At 38.4% G+C, this 26,879-nt stretch overlaps 1 protein-coding gene across 7 annotated transcripts in view; it reads left to right on the forward strand.

Moving 5' to 3' along the window:
- The first annotated feature begins 1 nt into the window (after position 1).
- The window catches only part of PBRM1 (polybromo 1), a 146,131-nt gene continuing 119,253 nt past the window's right edge, over positions 2-26,879 (forward strand). For 6 of the 7 annotated variants that reach the window (XM_090284051.1, XM_090284054.1, XM_090284052.1 and 3 more), the window contains exons 1-6: positions 66-130; positions 3,151-3,276; positions 4,898-5,050; positions 6,250-6,347; positions 15,204-15,351; positions 24,860-25,003. In XM_090284051.1, the coding sequence (XP_090140177.1) occupies positions 3,229-3,276; positions 4,898-5,050; positions 6,250-6,347; positions 15,204-15,351; positions 24,860-25,003 (591 nt within the window). In that variant the 5' untranslated portion in view covers positions 66-130; positions 3,151-3,228. Of the gene's footprint in view, positions 131-3,150; positions 3,277-4,897; positions 5,051-6,249; positions 6,348-15,203; positions 15,352-24,859; positions 25,004-26,879 lie in introns of all 7 variants that reach the window. The other variant, XM_090284057.1, reaches the window with a different exon arrangement.

Consider the following 26,879-nt stretch of genomic DNA (forward strand, 5'->3'; position numbering starts at 1 on the left):
GAGGGCGGCGGGTGCTGGAGCGACGGCAGCGGTCGCGGCCGGAGGAGCAATAGCAGCAGCCGTGGCGGCCACAGGGCGGGGCGTGGCGGTCGGGGACCGCGGCCGGGGCTGCAGGCGGCGGAGCGGCTGGGTAAGGCCGGGCCTGGGACGGGCGGGGCCGTTCCTCTTCGGCCGGCTCCCGGGCCTTTGTGTGGGCCCGGGCGGGCGGGAGCAGCGGCGGAGGCCCCGCCCCGACTGTGGAGAAGCGCGGGTCAGTCCGGGCGCGCGGGGCGGGGCAAGGCGTCGGGCGTCGGATGGGCCCGGCAGCGTTGCCGCACCTGTCGAACGGGACAAAGGCGCGCCGCGGCCCAGAAACTCCCCGCGCCCCTCTTTCCCGCCCGAGACGGCTGGTCGATTGCTCGTCGCGTGCAGCTGCAAAGCTGTCAGCGTTTCCTTAATTCCCCTCCTCTCCCATACCAGTGACAGGTCGGGAAAGCAGGTCAGGGCCTTGTTTTTTGTTGTTGTTTCTTGACGGTTCAGACACAAACTCTAATAGTGATTTTTTTTTTTTACGTTTTCTGGCTGTGTTCAGAGCGAGTATTTTTATCAATGGGATTTGTATTTATAGTGGACTCCAGATATTTAAGATTTTTATCTGCAACATTAAAAAGACTCGAACGAAGTCTTTAAACTGTCCATTTCTGGTTTTTAATATTTTTCCATCTTAAAAAATTATTGAAAGAGAAGCATAGTTTTGTCATTACAGGATAGATATTGGTTACTTAAAGGGGAAGAAAGTTTGGCAAAAATGTAAAAGAAATCCTGAAAAAGACGTAACAAATGCACAGTATAGTGAATATAGAAATTATAACTGTAGAAACATGTTGGAGTAAAACATTTTTGTTAACTTATTTTAAAGTAGGTCTCAAAAATTATTATTTTTTATTTAGAAGTGCGCTCTTCCCTAATATCAGTTAGAAGCAAACTGAACTCAATACAAATATGAAAGTAGTATAATATTTGCTTTATTACTTTTTTTTTTTTGCTTTATTACTTGTTAATAGATTGCCCATATTCTAAGATTCAGAGGAAGATTAAAACGTATCTTTTGAAGGAGTATTTCAAATTAAAACAGTAACAGGCAGGTGTGTATAAATTGAAGGGTCTTGACCACTTTCTTTGGCCTTCAGAGTGTCCAGAATATCTCAAATATTAATATTCTACCCATATCCCCAGGATTAGTAAATTTTGGTGTATCTATATGTTAGGCAATTATCAAGCCATCAAACATATGAAAAAATGTTGACTTGGAAGAATCTTCCCTAAATTAAAATGCAGGCTGCAAAATAATACATACGGTTTGCTAAAGTTTTTTTTTTCTTTAAGGCAACCAAGGGATAGAATAAATTCTGAAAGCTATGAAAGCCAATGTTAAAGGTGGTTTTTCTCTGGGAAGTAGGATTATAAGTGATTTTTTTTTCCTTTGAATCATGTTTTCCACAAATTTTGTTTTAAGCATGTATTACAGTATTAAGTATCACTAGAAATACTGGAGAGTACTTAAAATTTATCAGCTGTCAAAATATACCAGTTGGCTGTACTGAGTAAATATTTTTCAAGTTATGAGTTACAAAGTTATTCTTTACTGTAGTTAATCATTGGTTATCAGACTTAGACATGTGACTAATCGATTCCATTTTAAAACATAATTCAGCTTTGTAATCTACTTTCCTCTTCATGGAAAAAGAATTGCTGAAGGGATGCTCATAGGCTTTTAAAATTACACAAACTTTTTAAAGTGGCCCACTTACATGCTTTTTTAATACATCTGTTAAAAGCATAAATTGCCCAAACTACCAAATATTATCCTCTAAGTGAAGGCTACAAAATGAATAAAATTCTGTTTCTCTGCCCAGGGAGCATGCAATTCTAAACTTGAAACCTAACATTTTTGTTGTGCTTTAAAGTTTCAAAGTGATTTCACATAAATTTCATTGTCACAACAATTGAAGGGAGATATGTACACTTTACTGCCCTCATTTTATAAATGAATCTAAGAGGTTGTGCCTGAAGCAATATCAAACAGATAATAAGAGGTGGAGAAACTGGGACTCTTGTCTACTGAGCTCATGTTCTGTTACTCCTCCCACCAACCTGGCTACATTGTCTTTCTTGCCAAACTTCTAAAATACATTTAAAAATGTGTCCTTTGGATAAGAAAATATTTAAAAGTTATTATGTTGCATCTTTTTCTTATCAAAGTCAGTTAATGATCAAGGAATTTTGGGTATTGTATAATTTAAGCTACACATACCCCCCCCCCAATACTTTTATGTTTTTTGTCATTTCATTTTCACTGGATTATTTTTATTTTTAAAAATGTTTTATTTATTTCTTTTTAGAGAGGAGGAAAGGGAGGGAGAAAGAGAGGGAGAGAAACAATGTGTGGTTGACTCTCACATGCCCCCAACTGGGGACCTGGCCCATAACCCAGGCATGTGCCCTGACTGGGAATTGAACCGGCGAAACCATTTGGTTTGCAGACCGGCACTCAATCCACTGGCCGCACCAGCCAGGGCTCAGTGGATTATTTAATAATGTGATTTAGACCTCTTGCCAAAATGGCTGAGGCCTTTTTTTTTTTTTAAACCTTTCTAAACTTGTATAGGGTGTCTTCCCAATACTAATAGGACTTTTGGGAAGAAATGTTGGGGGGAAGAGGAGTTTTCCATACTTTGCTCACATGAGCCATTCTTGGTTTGTTCTAGCTTGCCAACACTTGGCGTCACATGTGAGCCCTTCACATATGTTCACTCTCCATTCCAGCTCTGTGATTGAACTCTGCTCTCATTGACTAGGGGGCATTTGGGCAGGCATGCTTCATTCCTGGAATTGACAGTCATTCCATGTGAGTAAAGAGGAACCTCAGTGAGACATTTTTAAACATGTGAAAAGCATTTGATTTAAAAATGGAAGAAATGTCAGGTACCTTTAATGCCTGAGCCTTTGTAGCAGTTAGTTTCATTGGCACAAGAAAACATACGCCTATTTTCTCCAGTTCTCTTATCTTTCCTTAGCAGTTCTACTTGAATGTCTTCTATCTGTTAGTCTCCATATTTACTTTTTCTGACCCTTTTTTATTTCCCCTTTCTCTTTCTTGTTCTCTTTCAGTTTTGAATATATTAACACTGAATCAGCACTTTTAAAGCCCTACCTTCTCCCACTGGCTTCACTTGGCCTTCAGACATAATGAGGAGACTGGCTTTTCGAGGCGCTGGTTGTGCTCTGGTAAAGCTGGTAAATTACTGATCATCTACACCCTTTCCCTTTTCTGTCCTTCCTTGCCTTTTCCATTCCACCTTCCTTAAATTTTATTATCCTTTTCATAAAGACTCCCTCCTTATGTTTATCAGATTCACCTGTGTCCTTGTCATAGCTTGTTGGTCCTTAGTTCCTTCGTCTTAATGATTGAGGTCAGTTTATCAGCCTTTTATAAAACAAACAAACAGTCAACAAATCTTTGCTATCCTTGGCCTAAGCCCCTCAAGCTTTTAGCCAGTTGTAGCCAATTGCAAACTGATGCACTGTGTAACAACCAATGCCTAAAGGAAGGGACATTGTCATGGTAGGCTCTGTTTTCAAGTACCATATAGACTGTTGAAAGGAGATAGGAGACTCGTCTTGTTTTTTAGTTGCTTACCCGAATTGCTTATTTATTGGTTGGTTTTGTTCCTGCTTTCATTCCCTGGAGATCCCCAGTTTACCTCTCCATACTATGGGCAACCCATTCTTTCAACTGCAGTGTCTTAGTTTTCTGAAATTAATTGTTGATGAGTGAAACTAGGATCAGTTTTTTCTTTTAACTTTAGAGAAAGACCTTTAAAATTCACAGCAAACTATTTGATACTGTTGTAAAATTATATAAGCATTATAGGACCTTCCTAGTATACACCTTCCCCTCTAGATGTAGCAGATCATTCCAGTGATTACATTTTTGTGTGTAATAGTCAAATGTATATATTTGTAAAGTTGTGTTAAGATTAGTTACTTAGCATCCTGAAACAGCACATTTATGAAAGATGAAGCATGACCTGAACACTCACCTCTGAGGTCCTCTTCCAGATCATCTACTGAAATTTAAAGCTATGATTTCATAATTTAGGGATGGAATAACCTCATATAACTGAAAAGGAGGTTAGTCTGGATTAACAGAAAAGTTTCAAAGCATAGTTTTGCTACTTTGGTACAGGTATGGCAAGTCACATTGTTTTCCAGGTATGTATTGTGGGTCCCTCTTTTGTGAATGGAGAAAAGTCATTCTCAGTGTGTTAATTTTAGGGTGCACTTAAAATGCTGGAAGGTTATTTGTCCTCTCTCCCCCTAACTTTTTCACTATTCATTTACCTCAGGCATAGCTTCCTATTCTTTTTCACCTCATGGCCCACCTGGAAAATGGTCTTAAGTATAAGACACACTGGGGAAAACAGATAAGGCTGCTGACTGCAGAGGTGACTGCCTTAGGGCCTCTATCCCCAAGGCTTACCTGGCTTCCTCAGGGGCTGAGGGATCGAAGCTTCCAAGCACACTGTTAAACCACTACATGTGGGTTTTCAAACTCTAGTCCAGGGTAATTTTGAGACCAGAACTGTTTGAATCATTTAAAATTAGTGATATACAAAGGAAAACACTTTTGCTGAATTTCTCCTATCCAAGCTGAAAGTGTAGCATTTTGTTCAATGAAGGGACTAAAGCAACAAGGTCTAGGACTCATTGAAAAACGTTCCAGCTAGTCAGGCTTCTTTGACATAGTTAAAATATCTTCCTGAGTGAACCAGAAGCTTGATATTAGGTGGCCAGCTGAAGCTTGGTGACAGAGTCTAAAGTTAAACATAAGAACATGGATAATTATTTCTTATAGAAGAAGTTGGATTCCATGGGTTCCAAAAGAAGAAGAGCGACCTCCCCTTCCAGTAGTGTCAGCGGGGACTTTGATGATGGGCACCACTCTGTGTCTACACCAGGCCCAAGCAGGAAAAGGAGGAGACTTTCCAATCTTCCAACTGTAGATCCTGTGAGTAACGTGGATCACACAGTTTCTGCCCGCTTTTCCTATGTTTCTTTTGACGATATGCAGTTAAGATGCAAGGCTTCTCCAGTTCTTTTTCCTCTGGCTTGATATTCTTAACCTTGAAAAGTATATACTTATTTATCCAGAAATCTTACAGTGATAGCATAGTTTAATATTATGAAATAACAAAGAGTATCAGTATGTGCCATTATATAGTTATACATGGCTCAATCACCAGAAGAGAACTGGTGATTGAGCCATGTGTAAGACAAGCCAATTTTTTACACGGAGCTTAGATTCCAGTATGGGGGAAGCAGAATATAAGCAGGGGAACAAATAAATAATAACTGTCCTCAGCTAGTGATAAGTGCTAAAAAGAAAAGTTTGGATGATTTGGGCTGTTTTGGCCCAAACTTTCACATGTAATGAGAAGGCACTGGCCCTGTTGAGTGCTGGGAAAGAATGTTAGGCAGAGGGGCTGGGTCATGAGTGAATTTGGTGTGTTATAATTATACAGAGATGGTCAAGAGGGAAGAGACTAGCAAAGTATACCCAGCCAGGGTATGTAGTTATCCTACATACTCTGGGTGGTGTTAGAGTTTAGATTTTATTTTCTGAGTAGTAAGAGGTACCTGTATTAGATGATTTTAAGCAAGAGAGTGATATGAACTGTTAAAAAAAAGAAAAAGAAAAATCACTAGTTGCATTAATCTGATGAAAGATACCAAAACATTTATTAGTTAAATCTTATTTTTATTCATTTATTTATTTTTTTTAATCCTTGAAGATATGTTTATTGCTTTTAGAGAGAGAGGAAGGGGGTATAGAGAGAGGAGGGGTGAGAGAGAAACATTGATGTGAAAGAGAAACATCAATTGGTTGCCTCCTGTGTGCACCCTTATCAGGGATTGAACGTGCAACCTAGGTATGTGCCCTGACCAGGAATTGAACTTGCAACCTTTCGGTACAGGACAGTGCTTCAACCGACTGCTCCATCTGGGCCAGAGCAGTTAAATTATTTTAAATGAAGGGAAATACTATCAGCATATTTCAGACTTGGGTTTCCGTATGGTAATTCGGGGATTTGTCCTTTTACTTCTTTGCTTGCTTTTTATTAATATGTTTTTATTAAAGATGATCCATATGCCTACACTGGCTTTCTGCTCACTTTTCTTGTGATTTTTCTCTTTTCCTATATGTAGATTGCTGTGTGCCATGAACTCTACAACACCATCCGGGACTATAAGGATGAACAGGGCAGGCTTCTCTGTGAGCTCTTCATTAGGGCACCGAAGCGAAGGTGAGTTGGAAGGTGAGTGGGAGGAATTTAGTTCTGGGTCAATGTTTAAAGTATTTGGTAACTGATTTTCTTTTGAAAGGAATGACTTACACGGTAAGATTTCTTTTAGTTGTCAAGATATAGTGAAGCATATTTAAAATTTTTCTTTAATTTATAAAAAATATGCAACATAAAATTTAGTCTTAATCATTTTAAGAATACAGTTCAATAAGTGTACAGTATTTCCTCACTTATTGCGAGCATTACATTCCAGACCCCCGCGAAGTAGGAACCTTACATTTATTCTACATTCTTAAACCTACGTAACTTTAACAACATATGTATACAGTACTGCAAAATCCCAAAATATAGCGAAAAATCCGTGATAAATAATTAAATATAATATAAAATCTTGTGATACAATGAGGCCACAATAAATGAACTGCAATGTAATGAGGGACTACTGTATATGATTGCCTCTCACGCCCCCAACTGGGGGCCTGGTCTGCCAGCCAGGCATGTGCCCTGACTGGGGAATCGAACTGGCGACCCTTTGGTTTGCAGGCTGCTACTCAATCCACTGAGCCACACCAGCCAGGGCCAGAGAGCGTTTCGCCAGATGGAAGGGGCTATGGGGGAATGGTTGAAGAGGTGAGAGGACTAAGAAGTACAAATAGGTAGTTACAGAGTAGCCATGGGGTATAAAGTACAGTATAGGGAATGCAGTAGCCAAAGAACTTAAATGCATGTTCCTTGGATATGAACAATGGCGTTGGGATTACCTGAGGGAGTGGTGGGGTACAGGGTAAAGGAGGGTAAGGGGGAAAAATGGGACAACTGTAGTACCATAATCAATAAAATATAATTTAAAAATAATAACCTTTAAGGCACCAGCATTGAAGTTGTAGCTATCATAATTAAGAAGGATTAATTTTTCAGAATATGGAGATAGGCCACAATGATTATTTTCACATGCTTTCTCTCTTTTCCCCCTTACCTTTGGGCTTGTCTCCTGTGATACAGTGAAGTAAAATTGCTGGCCCCAATATACACCTTTATACACCTCTCTGTGGAGGTTATGTTCCTCCTGACTAGAGCTTTCTTCTTCTCGCCATCAGAACATTACTATTCTCTTCAAATTCTAGCAGTTGAAGTTACTTGTTCAAAAAACATATATGGCCATGGCTGGGTGGCTCAGTTGGTTGGATCATTGTCCTATACACCAAAAGATTGCAGGTTTGATGCCCAGTCAGAACGCATACCTACTCTTCCTCTCTCTCTAAGAATCACTTAAAAACATTATATGTGTGTGTGTGTATAAAAGAAGACATATATGCATGTAATAAAATAATGACCCCCAAATATGTCCATGTTTTAATCCCTGGAACCTATGAATATGTTGGATTACATTGCAAAGAGAATTTAAGTTTGTTAATTAGTTTACTTCAAATTGGAGAGATTATTCTGGATTATCAAGGTAGACCCAATATAATCACTAGAGTTCTTAAACAGGGGAGAGGGAAGCAGAGGAGTCAAAGAGAGATTTGAAGATTCTATACTCCTGGCTTTGAAGATGGAGGAAAGGGCTGTAAGCCAAAGAATGTAGGTGGCCACTAGAATCTGGAAAAGGCAAGAAAATGGATTCTGTCATAGACCCTCCAGAAGAAATGCCAACACCTTGCTTTTTAGCCCAGTGACTCCCATTTTAGACTTCTGTAAGATTAGTTTGTGTTGTTTTAACCCTTTGAGTGCCAGCGTTGCTCACAGCAACTTTTTTTGTTGGCTATAAATGTAAATAACAGTGGAATAATTCATATTTTATGTTTTGTTCTCTTTTTTTGTACCTCAAGTTATATATTGATATAATTTTTTCTCGTGTTGATCCAAATTTCAAATTATGTGTGACATTCAAAGAGTTAAGCCATTAAGTTTGTGGCAATTTTTTTTACGTCAGCTATAGAAACTAATGTAATGAGATAATTAAAGATTTAGCTACATTTGTGATTTTTGATGCCACAGTGAGCAGCCAACAAGCTGCAGGTTGAGCTGAAGGCAGACTCACTTCAAAGAGCAGAACCACCAAGGATATAATGTCACCATTCTGAATTAGAAGAAAGAGGCCTATAACTTAGTGATGGTCAAAAAATAGGGACTTTTTAAAAATGAGGTAAATTTCCAGTTTCATTTGGTTTGTTATTAAGTCTTTTAAAAGTTGTCATTTATTAAGCATATGATACTAAAAGTCTATATTTATTGTTAACACATGCTAGACATGGTGCCAAGCACTTTTCAGATCTTAATCTTGTTTTAACTTGCATTATCACAGTTTATATGTGAGAACTTGCTAAAGTTTTCAGAACTTCTAAAAGATAACCAGAATTTAGACTCAAGTTTTTCTGATTCTGAAGCCTGTGTTCTTAATCAATGTGTTATATAGAGGAGAAACATCATACTAGAGTACACAAACCCCTCATGGAAAGACTGCCCTTCTGCTGTCTGCTTTCTACCAGCAGGCTAGTGCTGAGGGGCAGAGGATCCAGACCTTAGGTGCTGGAGTACTGTCTGCCAGCCTCCGTGACATGGTGCCTATGAGCACTGCTACCTTCTCCCAGTGCTGTACTTGTGTAATCTCTGCCCGTCTGTGGAATACATGTGTTTTCTCAAGAGTTTATGGGAAGTAGTATTGCTCTGAGCTACACAATTGTGAATCTTGGTTTGAGACTTTGTTTGCATTAGTATATTTGGCTGCTTATACTAGGACATACAAATAATGGCTGAAAGGAGAAAAACTGCTTTCTTTCATGTAAAAGTTCAGTTTTGTGAAGTCATCAGGGTCCAGGTACTGTCTGCTTCTTTATTCTGCTGTCCTTGGGGTGTCAGCTTTGTCTACATGGTCTGAGATGGCTCCATAACTACCTTTCAGCCCACCGGGGGAAAAAAGGCATGGTAAGGGCATGTCCTGAACACTGCACACTTTAGTTATTGCATTGGCCAGAACGTAGCTGCAGCAAGGCTAGAGGATATGATCTTTTGTACCTATGCAGCAGCTAAGAATGCTGTCAGCCTGGGAAGAGGGGAAGATGGTGTTGTCACAGGCTCTGTGTAACAAGCCTGGTGTTTCTCACTTTTCTGGTTTAAAATTTTTAGTTATGCTTTGGCTATTCTGCAGCCATATGACAGGGTGCCCTCGTGTATTTTGTTGAAAGAGAAAAGCAGTTATTAAAGAATATGTACTGCACAATCCTGTTTGTGTTGTCACGTGCATTGAAGTCTAGAAGAATACTGCCAGTGCTTTCAACTCTGGGTAAATAAGGACAAATTTTTACTTTTAAAAAAAATTTATTTTTAAGATTTTTAATTAATTAGTTTATTTTTAGAGAGAGGGGAAGGGAGAGAGAAAGAGAGGGAGAGAAACATCAATGTATGGTTGCCTCTCACACTCCCCCAACTGGGAACCTGGCCCGCAACCCAGGTATGTGCCCTGGCTGGGAATCAAACCTGTGACCCTTTGGTTCGCAGGCCAGTGCTCAATCCACTGAGCCACACCAGCCAGGGCCAAATTTTTACTTTTTAATGCTTTTCTGTATGTTGATTTAAAGGGGAAAATTAATAGAGCTATTTTATTTTGACAGTGGGGGGACTGTATTATGTAGAGTGGAATGTTGGATCTTCATCTTCTTTTTGTTTCTGTAGAAATTCCAAAAATGTTTGTGAGAAGCCCTCTAGCAGAGTGTCCAGGAAATAGTGCCCTTTCTAGATACAGTAGTAGGTTCTCCCCTTATCCACGGGTGATACCTTCCAAAATGCCCAGTGGATGCTGGAAACCATGAATAGTTTCAAACCCTACATGTACAGTATGTTTTTTTGCTGTACATACATACCTTTCTCCTTAATCAGCATTTTCAGTTCTGCCAGATAATGTGGCAACAGCTTCTTCATCTGAAGATACAGCCTCTCTGATAATGTGTATATCTTTCAGTCCAAACCTGTTACTGAATCTGTGTAACTACCCTTACTTGCAGTAAATGGCTTGGTGTTGCTTGTTTCAGAGGTCCCCTTGAAGTCTTTGTATAGGCTCAGTGTTTTCTGGTGCAACACATTGCCATCAGTTGGATCATGTTTTCTGTTCATGTCTTCCATTCACAAACTTAATGCCTTTTCCATCTTAATTAAGCACATGCCATGTATTGTTGCCATAACTTTTGCAGTTTAAACTGAAAAACTAGCATGAATTTCTTTTTCCTTCACAATGTCACAGATAGAAGATTCATCTTTTGAAAAAATATTTATTTATTTTATTTTAGAGAGAGGGGAAGGGAGGGAGAAGGAGAGGAAGAGAAACATCAGTTGGCTCCTTCCATAAGAACCCCAACTGGGAACTGAACCTGTAACCCAGACATATGCCCTGACCAGGAATCGAACTGGCAACCTTTCTGTTTGTGGGATGATGTCCAATCAGCTGAGCCATCATACAATTTTATTTCTTACTGAGTTGAGAATATTCATCTTTTCACTTAAAATAAGGACCTTACAGCTTCTCTTTGACATATGAGAATTGCCAGCATCACTACTCTTCTGCTTTGGGGCCATTAATGAGTAAAATAAAGGTTGTACAAAAGCACTGCAGTACTGCTTCAGTCTGTCTGATGATAACTATGTTGGGTACTAAGTGGTTAATGGAAAGTTAGCAATACGGTGTGGATCCTCTGGACAATGGTGTGATTTATGTCCTGGGCAAGATGGAGCAGGGTGGCATGAACAGCATGCAAGTTAAAGCTTATTTCTGGAATTTTCAATTTACTATTTACCATGGGTAACTGAAAGCATGGAAAGCAAAATTTTAAATAAGAAAGGACTACTGTACATGCCCTCATTGGGTTCTCAGTTGTCTACAGATAATCAGTGAAGCCTAAGAGCCTGCAGAGGTAAATGGTATTTAAAAACCAAGCCTTAGCAGGGAGCAGTGGACTGTGGCCTATCAGGCCCGGGTGGAGAGAGCCGTCTTGGATATCATATTAACAGAGTCTTAATATTCACTCTGAGAAGGTCCTTTGGCCCCTTTGTTGGGTACTCACAGAGACTTTATGTTCTTACACATGCTCTGAATAACAGATTGGATACTCTGTTTATTCCCTCTTACTTAATTTTATAGTTTACTCAAATCGTAAGTAGTTGATCAGAGTTTTAAAAAACTCAGTTTATTTTTCCTCCTCCTTCAGTAGACATGAGCATGGTCTTGGTTTTTAAATACTATTTACCATTAAAATAAACCATAGTTCTCTGAGGAAATTTCTGACTTCAAGAGCAAGGAAAGTACACAATGAGCTCGTAAGATCTTATGGTGCTAGAAAATAAACAAGTGATCCAAGGTTGATGGAAACATGTGAAAAGGACATAGAAAATAGAAGCCATCTTGAAAGGACTCTAATTGTCTAAACCATGAGCAGTTTGAGTATCAAAATAATTATAGTAATGGTTTTTAACCCGCTGACTAAAACAGGAATTCATGTTATTATAAGTAAATAATGAAAAATGGGCTTTTACATAGTCTGGAGGTATCTATTCATAAAATTCAAGCAAGAAAAAGAGTAACTTGGTCAGTTGAGAAGCTGGCACACATCACAATATTCATGTGATCAAAAGCAACCTCATCTCAGTAATGGCACAAGTTGAAAGCATATGCCACCTGCTAGGATCCAGTGAGACACATACGCCATCATTTTTGTCATAATCCTGCCAAAGAAGCATAACATTAACTTACCAGGAAAACAAGACAGACCCAGATTGAGGGACACTGCAGAATAACTGGCCTGTAATCTTCAAAAATAGCAATCATGAAAGTCAAGGAAAGACGGAGAAATTGTTTTAGAATGTAGTAAAGAAATATAACTAAATGCAACATGTGACTCTAGAGTTGATCGTTTTGCTATAAAGGACAATTTTGGAACAGTTGGAAAAATATGAGTGGGGTCTGAGGATTAGATGGTGGTACAATATCAAAGTTAATTTCCTGATATTGATAGTTGAACTGTGACCCTTGTTTGTAGGAAATATACATTAAACTACTGAGAGGTGATAGGATATATCAGCAGCTACTCTCAAATAGTTTTTCTTTTTAAAGCATTCTTTGTACTAGTCTGCAACTTTTATGTCAGAATAAAAGGTTTTTAAAAATTAAATACACTTGGACTTCCGGCCAAGATGGAGGCTTAGACGGACATGCTCGGTCTCCCTCTACAACTAGAGAGGAATACAACTACTTCAAAACAAAAGATAACTAGAAATTCCAGAAAATAAAACTACATGGAAGCCCAACGTATGAAGTTATAAACCAGCGGTGCTCTTTGGTCAGGTGGGTGGTGCTGTTTGCGGTCGCACCAGGGACAGTGGCAGGGAGAACAATCCCAGCGGCAGAGAGGACAATCCCGGCTGCAGTCAAAACCTGGCGGCTCGCGACCCCAACGCTGGGAGAAGCAGCCACCACATCGCCTCGAACAGTGAGGCTCAGGGGGCGGGGGGACGGATCCCGGTCTCCTAGCGGAATAACTGTATGAATCCATCTTGGACCCCCGCCCCCACACAAAGCACCACAGGGCTGTGAAATAGGTTGCGGATCGCCACTGGTAGCTGGGCAGTGACGACAAAGCGCCGGCAAGAAAGGTTGCGGATCGGCGCTGGTTGCTGGGTTGTGACGAGTACACAGGCACTGCCCCCTACAGCCGGCCCAAGAAAACAAAACACATCTGTGAAAATGAGGCAGACAACTATAGAAATCCCGGTGGCGTAGCTCACCAGGCAACAGAGGAAGAATCTGACAGATGAACAAATAAGAAACCTGTCAGAGGCTCAGTTCAGGGCCATTGTTATCAGGTGGCTTACAGAATTAACAAAAGATCTGGAAAAAGATGAGAAAGAATCGAAAAACACCCATACTGAAAGGAACAAAACCACATACGAGACAGATAGTGAGGAAACAAAATCCAGAGTTCAAATCAACAAACCAGAACACAAAGAAGGAACAAACAGTCAACCAGTGCAGAGAGAAAAAACGGGAAGCAAGGAAAATGATGAGAGGATCAGAAACCTCTGGGATAGCTATAAAAGGCCCAACATAAGAATCATTGGTTTGCCAGGTGGCGAAGAAGATGAACTAGAAATTGAAAAATTAAGTGAAAATATAATAAAGCAGAACTTCCCAAACTTGGGGAAGGAAATAGACTTACAGGTCCAGGAAGTACAGAGAATTCCAAAACAACTGGACCCAGGAGAACCACTCCAAGACACATTATAATCAAAATGTCAAAAGTTAAAGATAAAGAGAGAATCTTAAAAGCAGCAAGAGAGAAGAAAAGAATCATGTACAAAGGGGTCCCAATTAGACTATCAGCTGACTTCTCAAGGGAGACCCTGCAGGCAAGAAGGGACTGGCAAGAAATATTCAAAGTAATAAAAAGCAAAAACCTACAACCACGAATACTCTATCCAACGAAATTGTCATTCAGAATATAGGGCAGAGAAAGTGTTTCCAGGACAAAATAAAACTGAAAGAGTTCATTAGATCCAAACCACTGTTATATGAGATGTTAAAGGGACTGGTTTAGAAAAAGGAGGATCAAAACTATGAACACTAAAATGAAAACTGCATCATAAGAAACAACAACAGAAGCTAGGGAATTGAAACAAAGGCAAACTAAACAGGCAACGAGAGTGGAAAAAGAACTGTAGGTATGGGGAGCATATTGGGGGGAGGTCAGCAGGGAGGGGGAAGGGGGAGAGGGAGGGAGATGACATAGGAATTAAGGAGCATGGTAGGAGGGAATGGAATAGACAGGTTGAGAAGAACTATATGCACAAATAATGGACATGGTCTAAAAGCGGGGGACAACTGGAGGGAGGGGGGCCACTGGGTGGAGGGGAGAAGAGGGAAGGGAAATTGGGACAAATGTAACATTATAATCAATAAAACACATTAAAAATATAATAATAAATAAAAATTAAATACACTTGCATGGCTATAACATGTCAGCCAAGGTCCCAAGAGAGATTAAAGCTTTCATGACCATGACATTCTTTGTAAGTAATCTTATCTCTTACACATCTAGAATGGAGTTAACTACCTACCCCTAAGGGAGAATTGAGAAAAATAGAACTTTTTTGGAAAAAAGCCAGAAAGGATAAAAATAAACATTCACGAACCCCAAACTTAACTTAAATTATCATTGTAACTACCGTTGAAGTGTTCTGTGTGTCCCTCGCTGTTTCTCCCTTCCAGTATGTGATCACTGTCCTGAATTTTGTGTTTATCATTCCCAAGGTGTTTTAATTTTTTGTTTGGTCATGTTTGGATATGTCTGATATCCTTTTATCTTTGGTAAGCTGCTTGTGCCAAGGGTCTCAGCTTTTTCCTTTGTAGCTTTAGTAATTGATATTAGAGCAATATAGTATATACTAGGCACTTAATAGTACTTGGCAGAAAAAGTTCTGTGCTCACTAAAGAAAGGCAATCCGTTTTGTAAGTTGGTAAAGAGCTTTGAATTATTTGTTTTCAGCCACTATTGAACATCATTAAGTACAAATAATTTTCATTTGTAGAAGATACCATTGACATGGTTTTAGTGTTGGTTTCCTAAATAGTAAATATTTAGCATATCAAAGACTATCACATATGTTAATTTAGGTTTTTATATCACTAATATATATTTTGAAAAGATTGTGCATATGTATCTTGCTTTTGTTATTTCCTTTTAGTTCTGGTAATGGCACTAAGTCTAGTGTGTTTTTCAGTACTTGAAATATTGACATTACCACAGATAGTTTGAAATATAAATTTTTATAGACTTTGCATTAATACCTTTAAAAAAAATTAAATTATAACAGGAACCAACCAGACTATTATGAAGTGGTTTCTCAGCCCATTGACTTGATGAAAATCCAACAAAAACTAAAAATGGAAGAGTATGACGATGTTAATCTGCTGACTGCTGACTTCCAGCTGCTTTTTAACAATGCAAAGGCCTATTATAAGGTAAGAAAGCATCAAATTTGGAAGGTATCCAATTTGATAATTGTCTGGCTTTTTAATATTTATTAATCTTGTAGGTGACTAGTGGTTTCTCATTTGGTGGTTTGAACTTGCATTTCTTTTATTAGTAAAGAGACTAAACATTCATGTGATTATGAACTATTCTAATTCTGTGTCTGCTCAAATCTTTTTCTTTCTTGGGTGGTTTTTCATTTTCATATTTATTTCTAGAAATTTCTACGCTAGAAAATAATTTTTGTTGTCATTATATGTGTTGCAAGTATCTTCTTCTGTGTGTCTTTTTATGGTTCTTTTGGTGAGAACTTTTTTATTTTAACATATTCAAATGCATCAGACTCTTAACTGTGCTTTATCCCTCTTTGTGTCTTGTTTCAGAAATTCTACTTGCCCAAAGATTATAAAGATATCCTTCTCTTATATTTTCTTCTGAAAGTTTAATAGTTTTGTCATTTACATCTAAGTCTTTAAAACATTAGGATTGATTTTTGTGTCTTCTGTGAAATAGAGTATTATTTTTCCCACATGTATATGCAGCACCTTGAAATGGCCATCTCCTCCATATTTGTCTACAGTGTCAGTGCTGTCACCTTTTCCATGTGCTCGTGGTTCTCTATCTGACCTTTTTCTTTGTTCTTTTTGTTCTGGACAGTTTATTGCTGGGCTCTTCTATTCCTACCTTAATTACTATGGCTTTATAATTCTTTTTCTGTTAAGAAATGCATGTTAGCTATTCTTGGCCCTTTCCTTATACATTTTTGGCCTTTTACATTTTAATATTGGTGTTAACAAGCACAAAAAAATTGTTGGAATTCTTACTGGAATTCCACTGATTCTCTCTAGATCATATTTTGGAGAATTGACATGATTCTAATATAATTTTAATCTATGAATTTTGTGACTTAATTTATTTGTCTTTATTTTAGCAAAGCTTTAAATGTTTCTTCATAAAGATTCTGCAAAAATGTTGTTAGATTTATTCTTAAGACTGTGTTTTTCTTTATTTGAGATATAACTCATATACTTTTAAAGTGTAGAATTCAGGGGGTTTTAGTATATTCACGAGGTTGTGCAGCTGTTACTATTATCTAACTCCAAAATATTTTTATTATCCCCAAAAGAAAACTGTACCTATTAACAACTCTCTTGTCTCTCCTCCAAGAGGCCTCTTGCAACTACCAATTTATTTTCTATATGTATTTGCCTGTTCAGGACATTGCATATAAATGGAATCATACACTATATGGCCTTTGGTGACTAGCTGTTTTCACTAAGCATAATATCTTTAAGGTTCAACCATGTCATAACATATACACAGTGGGACAAAAATTAAGTTCACAGGTGTGAATACACAAAACACAGTTTATTTTTATATTAGTATTTATTAATTATTGAGTTATTTTCCATATGAACAAATTGTAAACCTCCTTTTGTCCCATGCTGTGTTAGTACTTCATTACTTTTTGTGACTGAATAGTATTTCTTTATATGGATATACCACTTTTTGTTTTATCTATTTCCAAATTACAAGTCTACTTTTAGCTATAACAAATAGTGCTGCTTTAAATTTTGTGAATATAAAAAGAATGCTATTCATGGGTACACCTAGTTGTTAATTATGTTGCTAAACTTTGTTATATCCTAACTGATTTGTCTGTATGAACTACTTACCAAATAAGGTGTTTTAAAATCTCATTGTAATGATGGATCTGTCTGTTGATTTTTTTTTGCTCTATATATTTTGAAACTATGCAAACAGGAACATACAAGTTTAAAATTACATTGCCCAGTAAGTGGGATTTTTTAAAAAGATTTTATTTATTTATTTTTTTTAGAGACGGGCAACAGGGAGGGAGAAAGAGACGGAGAGAAGTATCAATGCATGAAAGAAACATTGATTGACTGCCTCTTACATGCCTCCAGCCAGGGATCTGGCCTGAAACCCAGGCATGTATCCTGACTGGGAATTGAACTGAAATGGCAACATTTCAGTTTGTGGGACAACTCCTAAACCACTGACCCACACCAGTCAAGGCGTAAATGGGATATTTTTGCATTATGTAGTAGCCCTCTTTGTTGCTATTAATATCTTTTGTTTGAGGTATGTTTTATCTGATACTAACATATGAGCTTTATTTTTATGTTTACCTGGTTTTTTTCCATTCTTTAAACCTATTCATATCCTTTTAATGCTGACATGTCTCTTATAAACAGCATATATGTAAATTTCTATTTATCTGGTTGATGATATTTACTTTTTAACTGGACCATTCATTATCTCTTTATAGGGTTAGTGATGACCATTATTTTGAATGTATTCTTACCATATAACTTTCAACTTTCTATTTATCTCACTTTGTAATTTATTTATTTTTCTATCTGCCTTCTTTTGGTTTCACTTTGTTTTGAATTCTCTCTTATTCCCTCTATAATTTGGAAGTAGTGAGATCTGTGGGTAAACTTTTAGGTCTTATCCAAGGAGTTGTAATAATTCATTATTAACTTATCAAAGTAAAAAGTTAATCAGCATCTTAAATGTTCTAAACAGTACAAAGTCTTAGAATAATTCAACTCTAGTCTTTCTATTTATGTTACTCACGTTTTGTATTTTAATTCTTTTGTGGCAAAATTTTAATCCCATAAAGTAATATTGTTTTATATAGTCAATATTTAGTATTTTTACTCACAAACTTACTACCTTCCTTATTCTTCATTATTTTATTGCTATTGAGAAGTCATCTGTCAGTATAATTGTAGTTCCTTTAAAGTTTATCTGTCTTGCTCGATTCCCTGTTGGGGCACAGGCCTGGGTTGCAGGTTCAGTCCCTGGATGAGGTGAGTGTGGGAGATCAATATTTCTCTCCCTCTCTTTCTCCCTCCCTTCCTCTCTCTAAAAATAAATAAATATGCTCTGGCTGGTGTGGCTCAGTGGACTGAGTGCCAGCCTCTGAACCAGGGGACATGCCCGGGTTGCAGGCCAGGTCCCCAGCTGAGGGCGCGCAAGAGGCAACCAGTTGATGTTTCTGTTTTTCTCTCTCTCTTTCTCATTCCCTCCTCTCTTTAAAGATAGATAAATAAAATCTTTAAAATAAATAAATAAAGTCTTTAAAAGTTTAATCTGTCTTTCCTTTATGGCTATCTTTAGTAACTTCTTTTTTCTTTTGTATTGTGTAGCTTTACTGTGGTAGGTCTGGATATGAAGATCTTTTTATTTATATAAATTGGGATTGGTGTTTTTCATCGGCTCTGGAAAGTTTTCAACCATTATGTCTTCATATTGCCTTTGCCCCGTTCTCTCTTTCTTTTTCTTGTAGAACTCAGATAAAAATTATGTTAGAACTCTCTTAGGTCTCCATTTCCCTTAACCTTTCATAGTCCCTTTTTTGTGTTGTGTTGCTTTTTAGTTCTTCCAGTTTTCTTTGAAATCTGCTTTTAAACCAATCTATTGAATGTATATACATTTTAACATTTCTGTTTTTCATATTTTGGTAGTAAGGTTTTTTTGGGTGTGGGTGGTGTTTCCTGCAATTCGCTTATATCTTTCCTCTCATTGTTTCTTTAAACATATTCAACTTTTTTTTTATTATTTTGTGGCAGATAATTCCAATATCTGAAGTATTTGAAAGTCTGTTTTGCTGTCATTTCTGCTAGCTTTCTGTTATGCTTCTTTTATTCTTGGTGTTTCATGAATGTTTACCAGAAGCTTGATATTTCTTGGAATTTGATCTCTACAGATTCTTTGAGGCTCAGATTAAGGTTGGATTTATCCAGAGAAGAGATTTGTTGCTTATTCCAGGTGCTTGGTCTATCTTTGTTAGGGCTAGCTTAGGCTAAAGATGGGTTGAGCTGGGTGGAGGTTGGAATGCGTAGTCTTTCTTATTCCTTGTCAGCGTAGAAAAATGAATTGTTTTGAACTTCCACTTATACTGCAGTTGTCGGTTTTGGAGTCCAAGTTCTGGGGGAACTTGGCCTTTATCTCCTGTCCTTCCATCCTTGAAGAGCCTTGTAAAAGCTCAACTTTATCTTGCCCTACAAATGCCATCAAGGTTAACGTTGGTTTCAGTGTTCTGCTTGCTCATCTGCCTTCCCACTTTTACTCTGTTCTGGCTTTTATGAGCATTGCTTACTGTTCAGTGCCAGCACATAGATGTATTTTTAAATTTTTATTTTTGAAGTTGCATCTAGCATTGGTTTTACTTGAAATTTTCAGTTAGAGTCCATTTCCACTATTCTACAGGAAAAGAAATAATCAAATAAGGTATTAAATATTATTTTAAAAATATATTTTACTAATTATGATATTGCAGCTGTCCCAATTATTCCCCCTTTGCCCCCCTACACCCTGTACTGCCTGTTCCCTCTGGCATCCCCCCTACTTAATTCATGTCCATGGGTCATGCATGTAAGTTCTTTGGCTACTCCATTTCCTATATTGTTGTTGTTGTTGTTTTTTAAGATTTTATTTATTTTCAGAGAGCGAGAAAAAGAGGGAGAAAAAGGGAGAGAAACATTGATGTGCGAGAGGTAGATCAACGGGTTGCCTCTGACACCCCTGCAACTGGGGCCATGGCCCACAACCCGCATATGTGCCCTGACTGGGAATTGAACCAGCAACCCTTTGGTTCACAAGGCAGTGCTCAATCCAGTGAGCCACATCAGGCAGGGCCCTATACAGTTCTTAACATACCCCTGCCTATTCTGTACCTACGAATTAATCCCTGCACCTGTTCCCCCATTCTCCCCATTCCCCTCCCAAGTGATAACCCTCCAAATGATGTCCATATCTATGATACTATTTCTGTTCTGGTTGTTTGCTTAGTTTTTAATTTTTTAATTTTTGTTTTTCAAACGTATTTTATTGATTATGCTATTACAATTGTCTGAGTTTTTTCCCCTTTGTTCCCCCTCTACCCATAGCTCCCTTCATTCCAGCAATCCCCCTACCTTAGTTCATGTCCATGGGTCATGCATATACGTTTTTTGGCTTCTCCATTTCCTTTACTATTCTTAATATCCTCCTGTCTATTTTGTACCTTCCCAACATGCTTTTAAATCTCTATACCTTTTCCCTCATTCTCCCCCTTTCCCCTCCCCGCTTATAACTCCGTATTATCTCCATATCGATGATTCTGTTTCTGTTCTAGTTCTTTGCTTGGTTTATTTTTGTTTTTTTGATTCATTTGTTGTTAGTTGTGAGTTGGTTGTCATTTTACTGTTCATAGTTTCAATGATATTCTTTTTCTTAAGTGTGTCTCCTTAACATTTCATATAATAATGGCTTGGTCGTGATGAACTCTGTTAGCTTTTCCTTGTCTGGGAATCACTTCATCTGCCCTTCCATTCTAAATGATAGCTTTGCTGGATAGAGTAACCTTGGTTGTAGGTCCTTGCTTTTCATCACATTGAGTACTTCTTGCCAGTCCCTTCTTGCCTGCAAAGTTTCTTTTGAGAAATCAGCTGATAGTCTTATAGGCACCCCTTTGCAGGTAACTCTCTGCTTTTCTCTTGCTGCTTTAAAATGCTCTCTTTATCTTTCACCTTTGGCATTTTAATTATGATGTGTCTTGGTGTGGTCCTTTTTGGGTCTAGCTTGTTTGGCACTCTGTGCTTCCTGCACTTGTATGTCTATTTCTTCACGAAATTTGAGAAGCTTTTCTTCATTATTTTTTCACATAATTTTTCAGTTTCTTGCTCTTCTCCTTCTGGCATCCCTATGATTCAGATGCTGTTATGTTTAAAGTTGTCCCAGAGGTCCTAAGCCTCTCCTCATTTTCAATTCTTGTTTCTTCATTCTGTACTGGTTGACTGTTTATTATTTTTTTCCTTATGTTCCAAATCGTTGATTTGAACCCTGGCTTCCTTCCCTTCACTATTGGTTTCGTGTGGATTTTCCTTCATTTCACTTAGTGTAGCCTTCACATCTTTCCTTCTGTGTTTGCCGTTTTCAATAATTTCTGTGAGCATTGTTATCACCAGTATTTTAAACTATGCACCTGTTAGATTGGCTATCTCCTCCTCACTTAGTTTTCCCTCTGGAGCCTTCATCTGCTCCCTCTTTTGGGCCATACTTCTCTATCTCCTCAACTTGACAGCTTCCTGTGTTTGCCTCTGTGTCTTAGGTGGAGCCGTCACACCTGTTATGTTGTAAGGGGCAGAGCCTTAGGTATTTGCCAGTGTTAGGCAACTGGTTTCACCGCCTTGTGGCGCTGTATATGGGCGAGGGCTCAGAGAGGGAACAGTCTGCTTGCTTGGCACTTGCTCCTTTTCCAGTCACTTCATCTGCTTGCCCTATGTGACTGTCCCCCCTCTAGCTGTTGTCCTGGTGATGGTTCATAGAGTGGGTGGCTTTTCAGACATTCTAGGACCATGGGGGACCTCTAAATGGACTCTTCTGAAGACCTGGCAGTTTCTTCTGCTGCTTCAACCCCTACTGGTTTTCACAACCAGAAGCAATGAGGCTTTAATTTCCTAGTGCTGGAACTGTTAGCTGGGAGATCTGGCCTGGGGCTGGGATCCTTTCCAGGTGGCCATAGCTACTGCCTTGCTGCTGCCTGCCATACTGTGTCCTCTCCACCCTGGCTCCCCTTTCCTCGTGAGTATTACTTTTTTATATCTTTGTTTGTTGGACTTCCATACAGTTTGATTTTCTGGTAGTTCTGATTGTTTTTTGTTTTGAGGTATATGTAATCCTTATGGTTGTGCAAGGAGGCAACGCGTGTCTGCCTGTTCCTCCCTCTTGGCTAGAAGTCTTCCTTAGTTTGTTTTTTAGATTCAATTTTTAATAGTTGTGAATTTATTGCCATTTTAATGTTCATAGTTTTGTTCTTTTTCTTAAATAAGTCCCTTTGACATTTCATATAATAATGGCTTGGTGATTATGAACTCCTTTAGCTTTACCTTGCCTGAGAAGCACTTCATCTGCCCTTCCATTCTAAATGATAGCTTTGCTGGATAGAGTAATCTTGGTTGTAGTTCCTTGTTTTTCATCACCTTGAATACTTCTTGCCAGCCTCTTCTTGCCTGCAAAGTTTCTTTTGAGAAATCAGCTGATAATCTTATAGGCACCCCTTTGTAGGTAACTCTCTGCTTTTCTCTTGCTGATCTTAAGATTCTCTCTATCTTTCACCTTTGGCATTTTAATTATGATGTGTCTTGGTGTGGTCCTTTTTGGGTCTAGCTTATTTGGGACTCTTTAGCTTATTTGAGAATCAAACCCAGCAACCTTTTGGTTCAGAGGCAAATGCCAGCCAGGGCTAATAACTAGTGTTTTGAACTCTGCATCTGATAAATTATTTACCTCCTTTTATTCTTTTTCTGAAGTCTTGTTCTGTTCTTTCATTTGGACCATATTTTTTGTCTCCTCATTTTGGCAACCTCCCTGTTTCTTTCTATGTATTAGGTAAGGTGCTTTGACTCCCTGTCTTAGTAGCATGGCCTGTTGTAGAAAAGCACACAGGTAAGTTGGATGGGGCAGAGCCTTAGGTAATCGCCAGGGTGGGGCAACCCATGTGAACCAGTTTGATGGAGTCTCTGATATGGTGTCTCTGCTCTGTGGCTCTGTGTGTGGGGTGGAGGGGCTCAGAAAGGGGACAGTGCCACTGCCTGGCCTCTGGAGTTTTGTCCAGGAGGAAGCTGTCACCTGGCACTCACCCTGATGCCAGACACTTCAGTTTCTTCCCATATGTCACTGGTGCCCTTCCTGTTACTGTCCTGGTGCTGGAGCCCAGAGGGAGTGAATCTGCATACTTCCTAAGTCTGTTGCAGGTTCTTTAAGAGGAAACACCTGAGAATCTGGCAGTTTCTTCCATGCCCCAATCCGCAGTGGTCTTTACCGCCAGAAGTTATGGGGTCTTTTCTTCTGGCACTGAAACCCTGAGCTGGGTGTTCTGGTGTGGAGCTGTGATCCCTCACTCCTGTGGTATCCCTCCTGATTTTTATTGACCACATGTGGATGTGGAACCACCGGTTCCATTTCTCCACCCCTCCTACTCCTATGGTTTTATGTGACTTCTTTAATTCTTTGGTTATTGAACTTACATATTGCTTGATTTTCTGACAATTCTGGGTGATAGTTGTTTTGTAGTTTAGTTGTAGTTTTTGCCGTTGATGTGGGAGGAGGTGATCCATATTTACCTACACCTCCATCTTGACCAGAAGTCCTTGAATACTTTAAAAAATAGAAGTGATATCAGAATAATCATTAGCTTTTATCCTTTTGATTTGTGTCCTGTAAATTGGGTCTTATCCTTTATTTTAAGTATAGTGGTATACAATATTATATTAATCATATTAGTTTTAGCTGTACAGTATAGTGATATCTCTAAAACTTACAATATGAGCACCCCACTAATTCTGTTAATCATTTATCACTGCACAAGTGTTCCCCTTTACCTTTTTCACCCATCCCCCTACCCTTCCCCTCTGGTAACCATCCCTTTGGTCTGTTGTGTGTTTCTTGTTTATTTGTTTTGTTTTTTAGATTTTACATATAAATGAAACCATACAGTATTTGTCTTTGACTTATTTTCACTTAGCATAGCACCCTCTAGGTCCATGTTGCAAATGTCAGAATTTTCGTCTATTTTTATTGCTGTGTAATATTCCATTTTGTATATATACACATACATCTGTAGGTTGCTTCCATATCTTGACTATTCTAAATAATACTGAAATGAACATAGGGATGCGTATATTTTTTTGAATTAGTGTTTTGGGGGTTTTTTTGATATATACTTGTAAGTGGAATTGCTGGGCCATGTCCATGTTTTAGATCAATTTTTAGTTTATTTATTTATTTTTTAAACTTTTTTGTGGCATCTCCATACTAATATCCATAGTGGCTGCACCAAGTCTTATTCTTTAAATTATCTTCCTTAGTAATAATTAATCTTAATTTAGCAAATCATTTATCTCCTGCATAAGTCTTTCTGTAATAACATTGGGCAGAGACAAATTAATATGATTTCAGAATGCCTTTAAAACATACACTTAGTTCTGTTCTTTTTTTTTATCCTCACCTGAGGACTTTTTATTTTTCTTTTTAAAACATTATTTTATTTTATTTCATTTTTATTGTTTTTCTACAGGACTTTTTTTTCATTGCTTTTTTTAGAGAGGAAGGGAGGGAGAGAAACATTGATCTGAGATAGAGACACCAATTGGCTGCTTCCTGTATGTACCTGGATCAGGGATCATATGTGCCAGAACTGGGGAGCAAACATGCAACCCAGGCGTGTGCACTGACCAGGAATCAAACCCTCAACCCTTCAGTTATAGGACAATGCTCCAACCAACTGAGCCACACTGGTTAGAACTACATTTAGTTCTTGAGAGGAGAAATTGAGGCCCATGTATCTTTTAATCATAAGGAGTTTAAATTTTATAATGGAGTTTTTGAAGTTGTCTTAGAATACCAGTCCCTGCTGGAACAGGACTCGATTTATAATAAAATAATAAAGTGATATTTTTTTCTCTTCTCTTTGCTATTGTACAGCCAGATTCTCCTGAATATAAAGCTGCTTGCAAACTCTGGGATTTGTATCTTCGAACAAGAAATGAGTTTGTTCAGAAAGGAGAAGCAGATGAAGAAGATGATGATGAAGATGGGCAAGACAATCAAGGCACAGTGACTGAAGGAGTAAGTGTGCAGCTGGAATGAGTGATAGAGGGCTGTTGGGATATGGACAAGGCCCCTGAGATTTCTTCTGAGCTGCTGTGGGCTTTCTATGTGGTCGTGTTGGTAACTGGGAGGGAAAGGGGGCATAGTATAGCCAGAGAGCTCCTCTGCGATTATAGGGGATCCTAAGAAATCCTGGATGGTGTGTCCCATTGTCCCACTTGTGGTTGTTTTTATGAATTGCTCTTATGTTGATGCAAATATCTTGCTCAGATTTTTAAACAGAGTCTTTATATCATCAAGGACAGGTTCAATGTTCCTAGATTTAGATATCCTGTAAGAGTAAGCTATGTTGTGATTAAAAGTTGGAGAGTCAGTAGATTCACCTTAGTTCGGAATATTTTTGTAGGTTAGACTGAGTGCTATTCTTAGAATGTGCTGAGTGTATTCCTGCCTCTGGAATTTTCCATTTGCTCTTCTGCTTAGAATGTTCTTCCTTTCACTTTTACTATCACTGGCTCTTTTACATTCTAATAGCACTTAATATCAGTTGGGAGAGGACTTTCTTGACCACCCTTTCTAAATTGTTTGCTCCACACACCTCCTTTCCATCATCACATCACTCTGTTCTGTAGTCTTCATTCTTTACCACTAAATAACTTGGTGAAATAACTTGTTTATTAGATTACATGTTTACTTTCTCTCTTTCTCCATGTAGAATTATACTCCACAAAAGATATCACTTTGTTCACCTATTCCTGACATCTAGACTGTGCCTCACTTGTAGGTACTGATAAATTCTTGCTAAATGAACACACATGTTTGAAAAGAGGAAAAAGGGTAATAAAAGGAATTACATCTCTCTTCTGCAGCTAAGTAGTAAGACACCCAAAGCAGAACACTTACCTTTCTTTTATGAAACCTCAATACAGAAAGAAATGGTGGGTGAATTTCTCAAAACATAACTTCTTGGAGTCTCAAAATCTAGTTCCCAGGGAACTTGTCAATTTCTTCCTAGAAATTAAATGATTGTAATCAGGTTGAAGGAAATTAACTAGGTATTTCCTGACATTTTACTTTCTGATAGTAATGTAGGAGCAGTAACTTAACCCATGCTTTCTTGGGCAGAACACTCATTACCAGCAGGGGGCTCAGCCTTATAGGCCTCCAGAGTTCTAGTCAAGAATGAAAATGCCTACATTTAGGAATTGCCTATGTTTCTTTCAGTAGGAAATTAGAAGGATCTTGCATGTACATATTTATATCTCACAAGTTTCTTCCTAGCCCTAAGGTTCTCAGGAAGAAATAAAGAATTTTCAAGCTTCTCATTTTTAAATAAGAATGATATGCCCTGGCTTGTGTGGCTCAGTGGATTGATTGCTGGCCTGCGAACCGAAGCATCACTGATTCGATTCCCAGCCAGGGCACATGCCTGGGTTGAGGGCCAGGTCCTGAGGTGGGGGCATGCAAGAGGCAGCCAGTCAATGTTTCCCCCACACATGAATGTTTCTTTTCTTCTCTTTCTCCATCCCTTCTCCTCTCTCTAAAAATAAATAAATAAAATCTTTAAATAAAAAAAAGAATGATATCCTTAGAGTTTTCCCAATTGTGGGAATAGGTTGTATGCATTCATTTATATACCCAGCTACCTTTGTCACGTGCAACACAAAGTAACTGGTACGACTGGGAGGAGAGGAATCTTGACTAGAGAATATAACTCTCCTCTTTTTTAAAAAAAAATATTTTATTTATTTTTAGGGATAGGAAAAGGAAGAAAGAGATGGAGAGAAACACACGTTTTGCGTGCCCCCAACTGGGGACCTAGCCTGCAACCTAGACATATGCCTTGACTAGGAATTGAACTGGCGACCCTTTGGTTCACAGGCCAGCAGCACTC

The sequence above is a fragment of the Furipterus horrens genome, unplaced genomic scaffold (assembly GCF_987537825.1).
Source record: "Furipterus horrens unplaced genomic scaffold, mFurHor1.1.pri manual_scaffold_7, whole genome shotgun sequence".
Classification (NCBI taxonomy): domain Eukaryota; kingdom Metazoa; phylum Chordata; class Mammalia; order Chiroptera; family Furipteridae; genus Furipterus; species Furipterus horrens.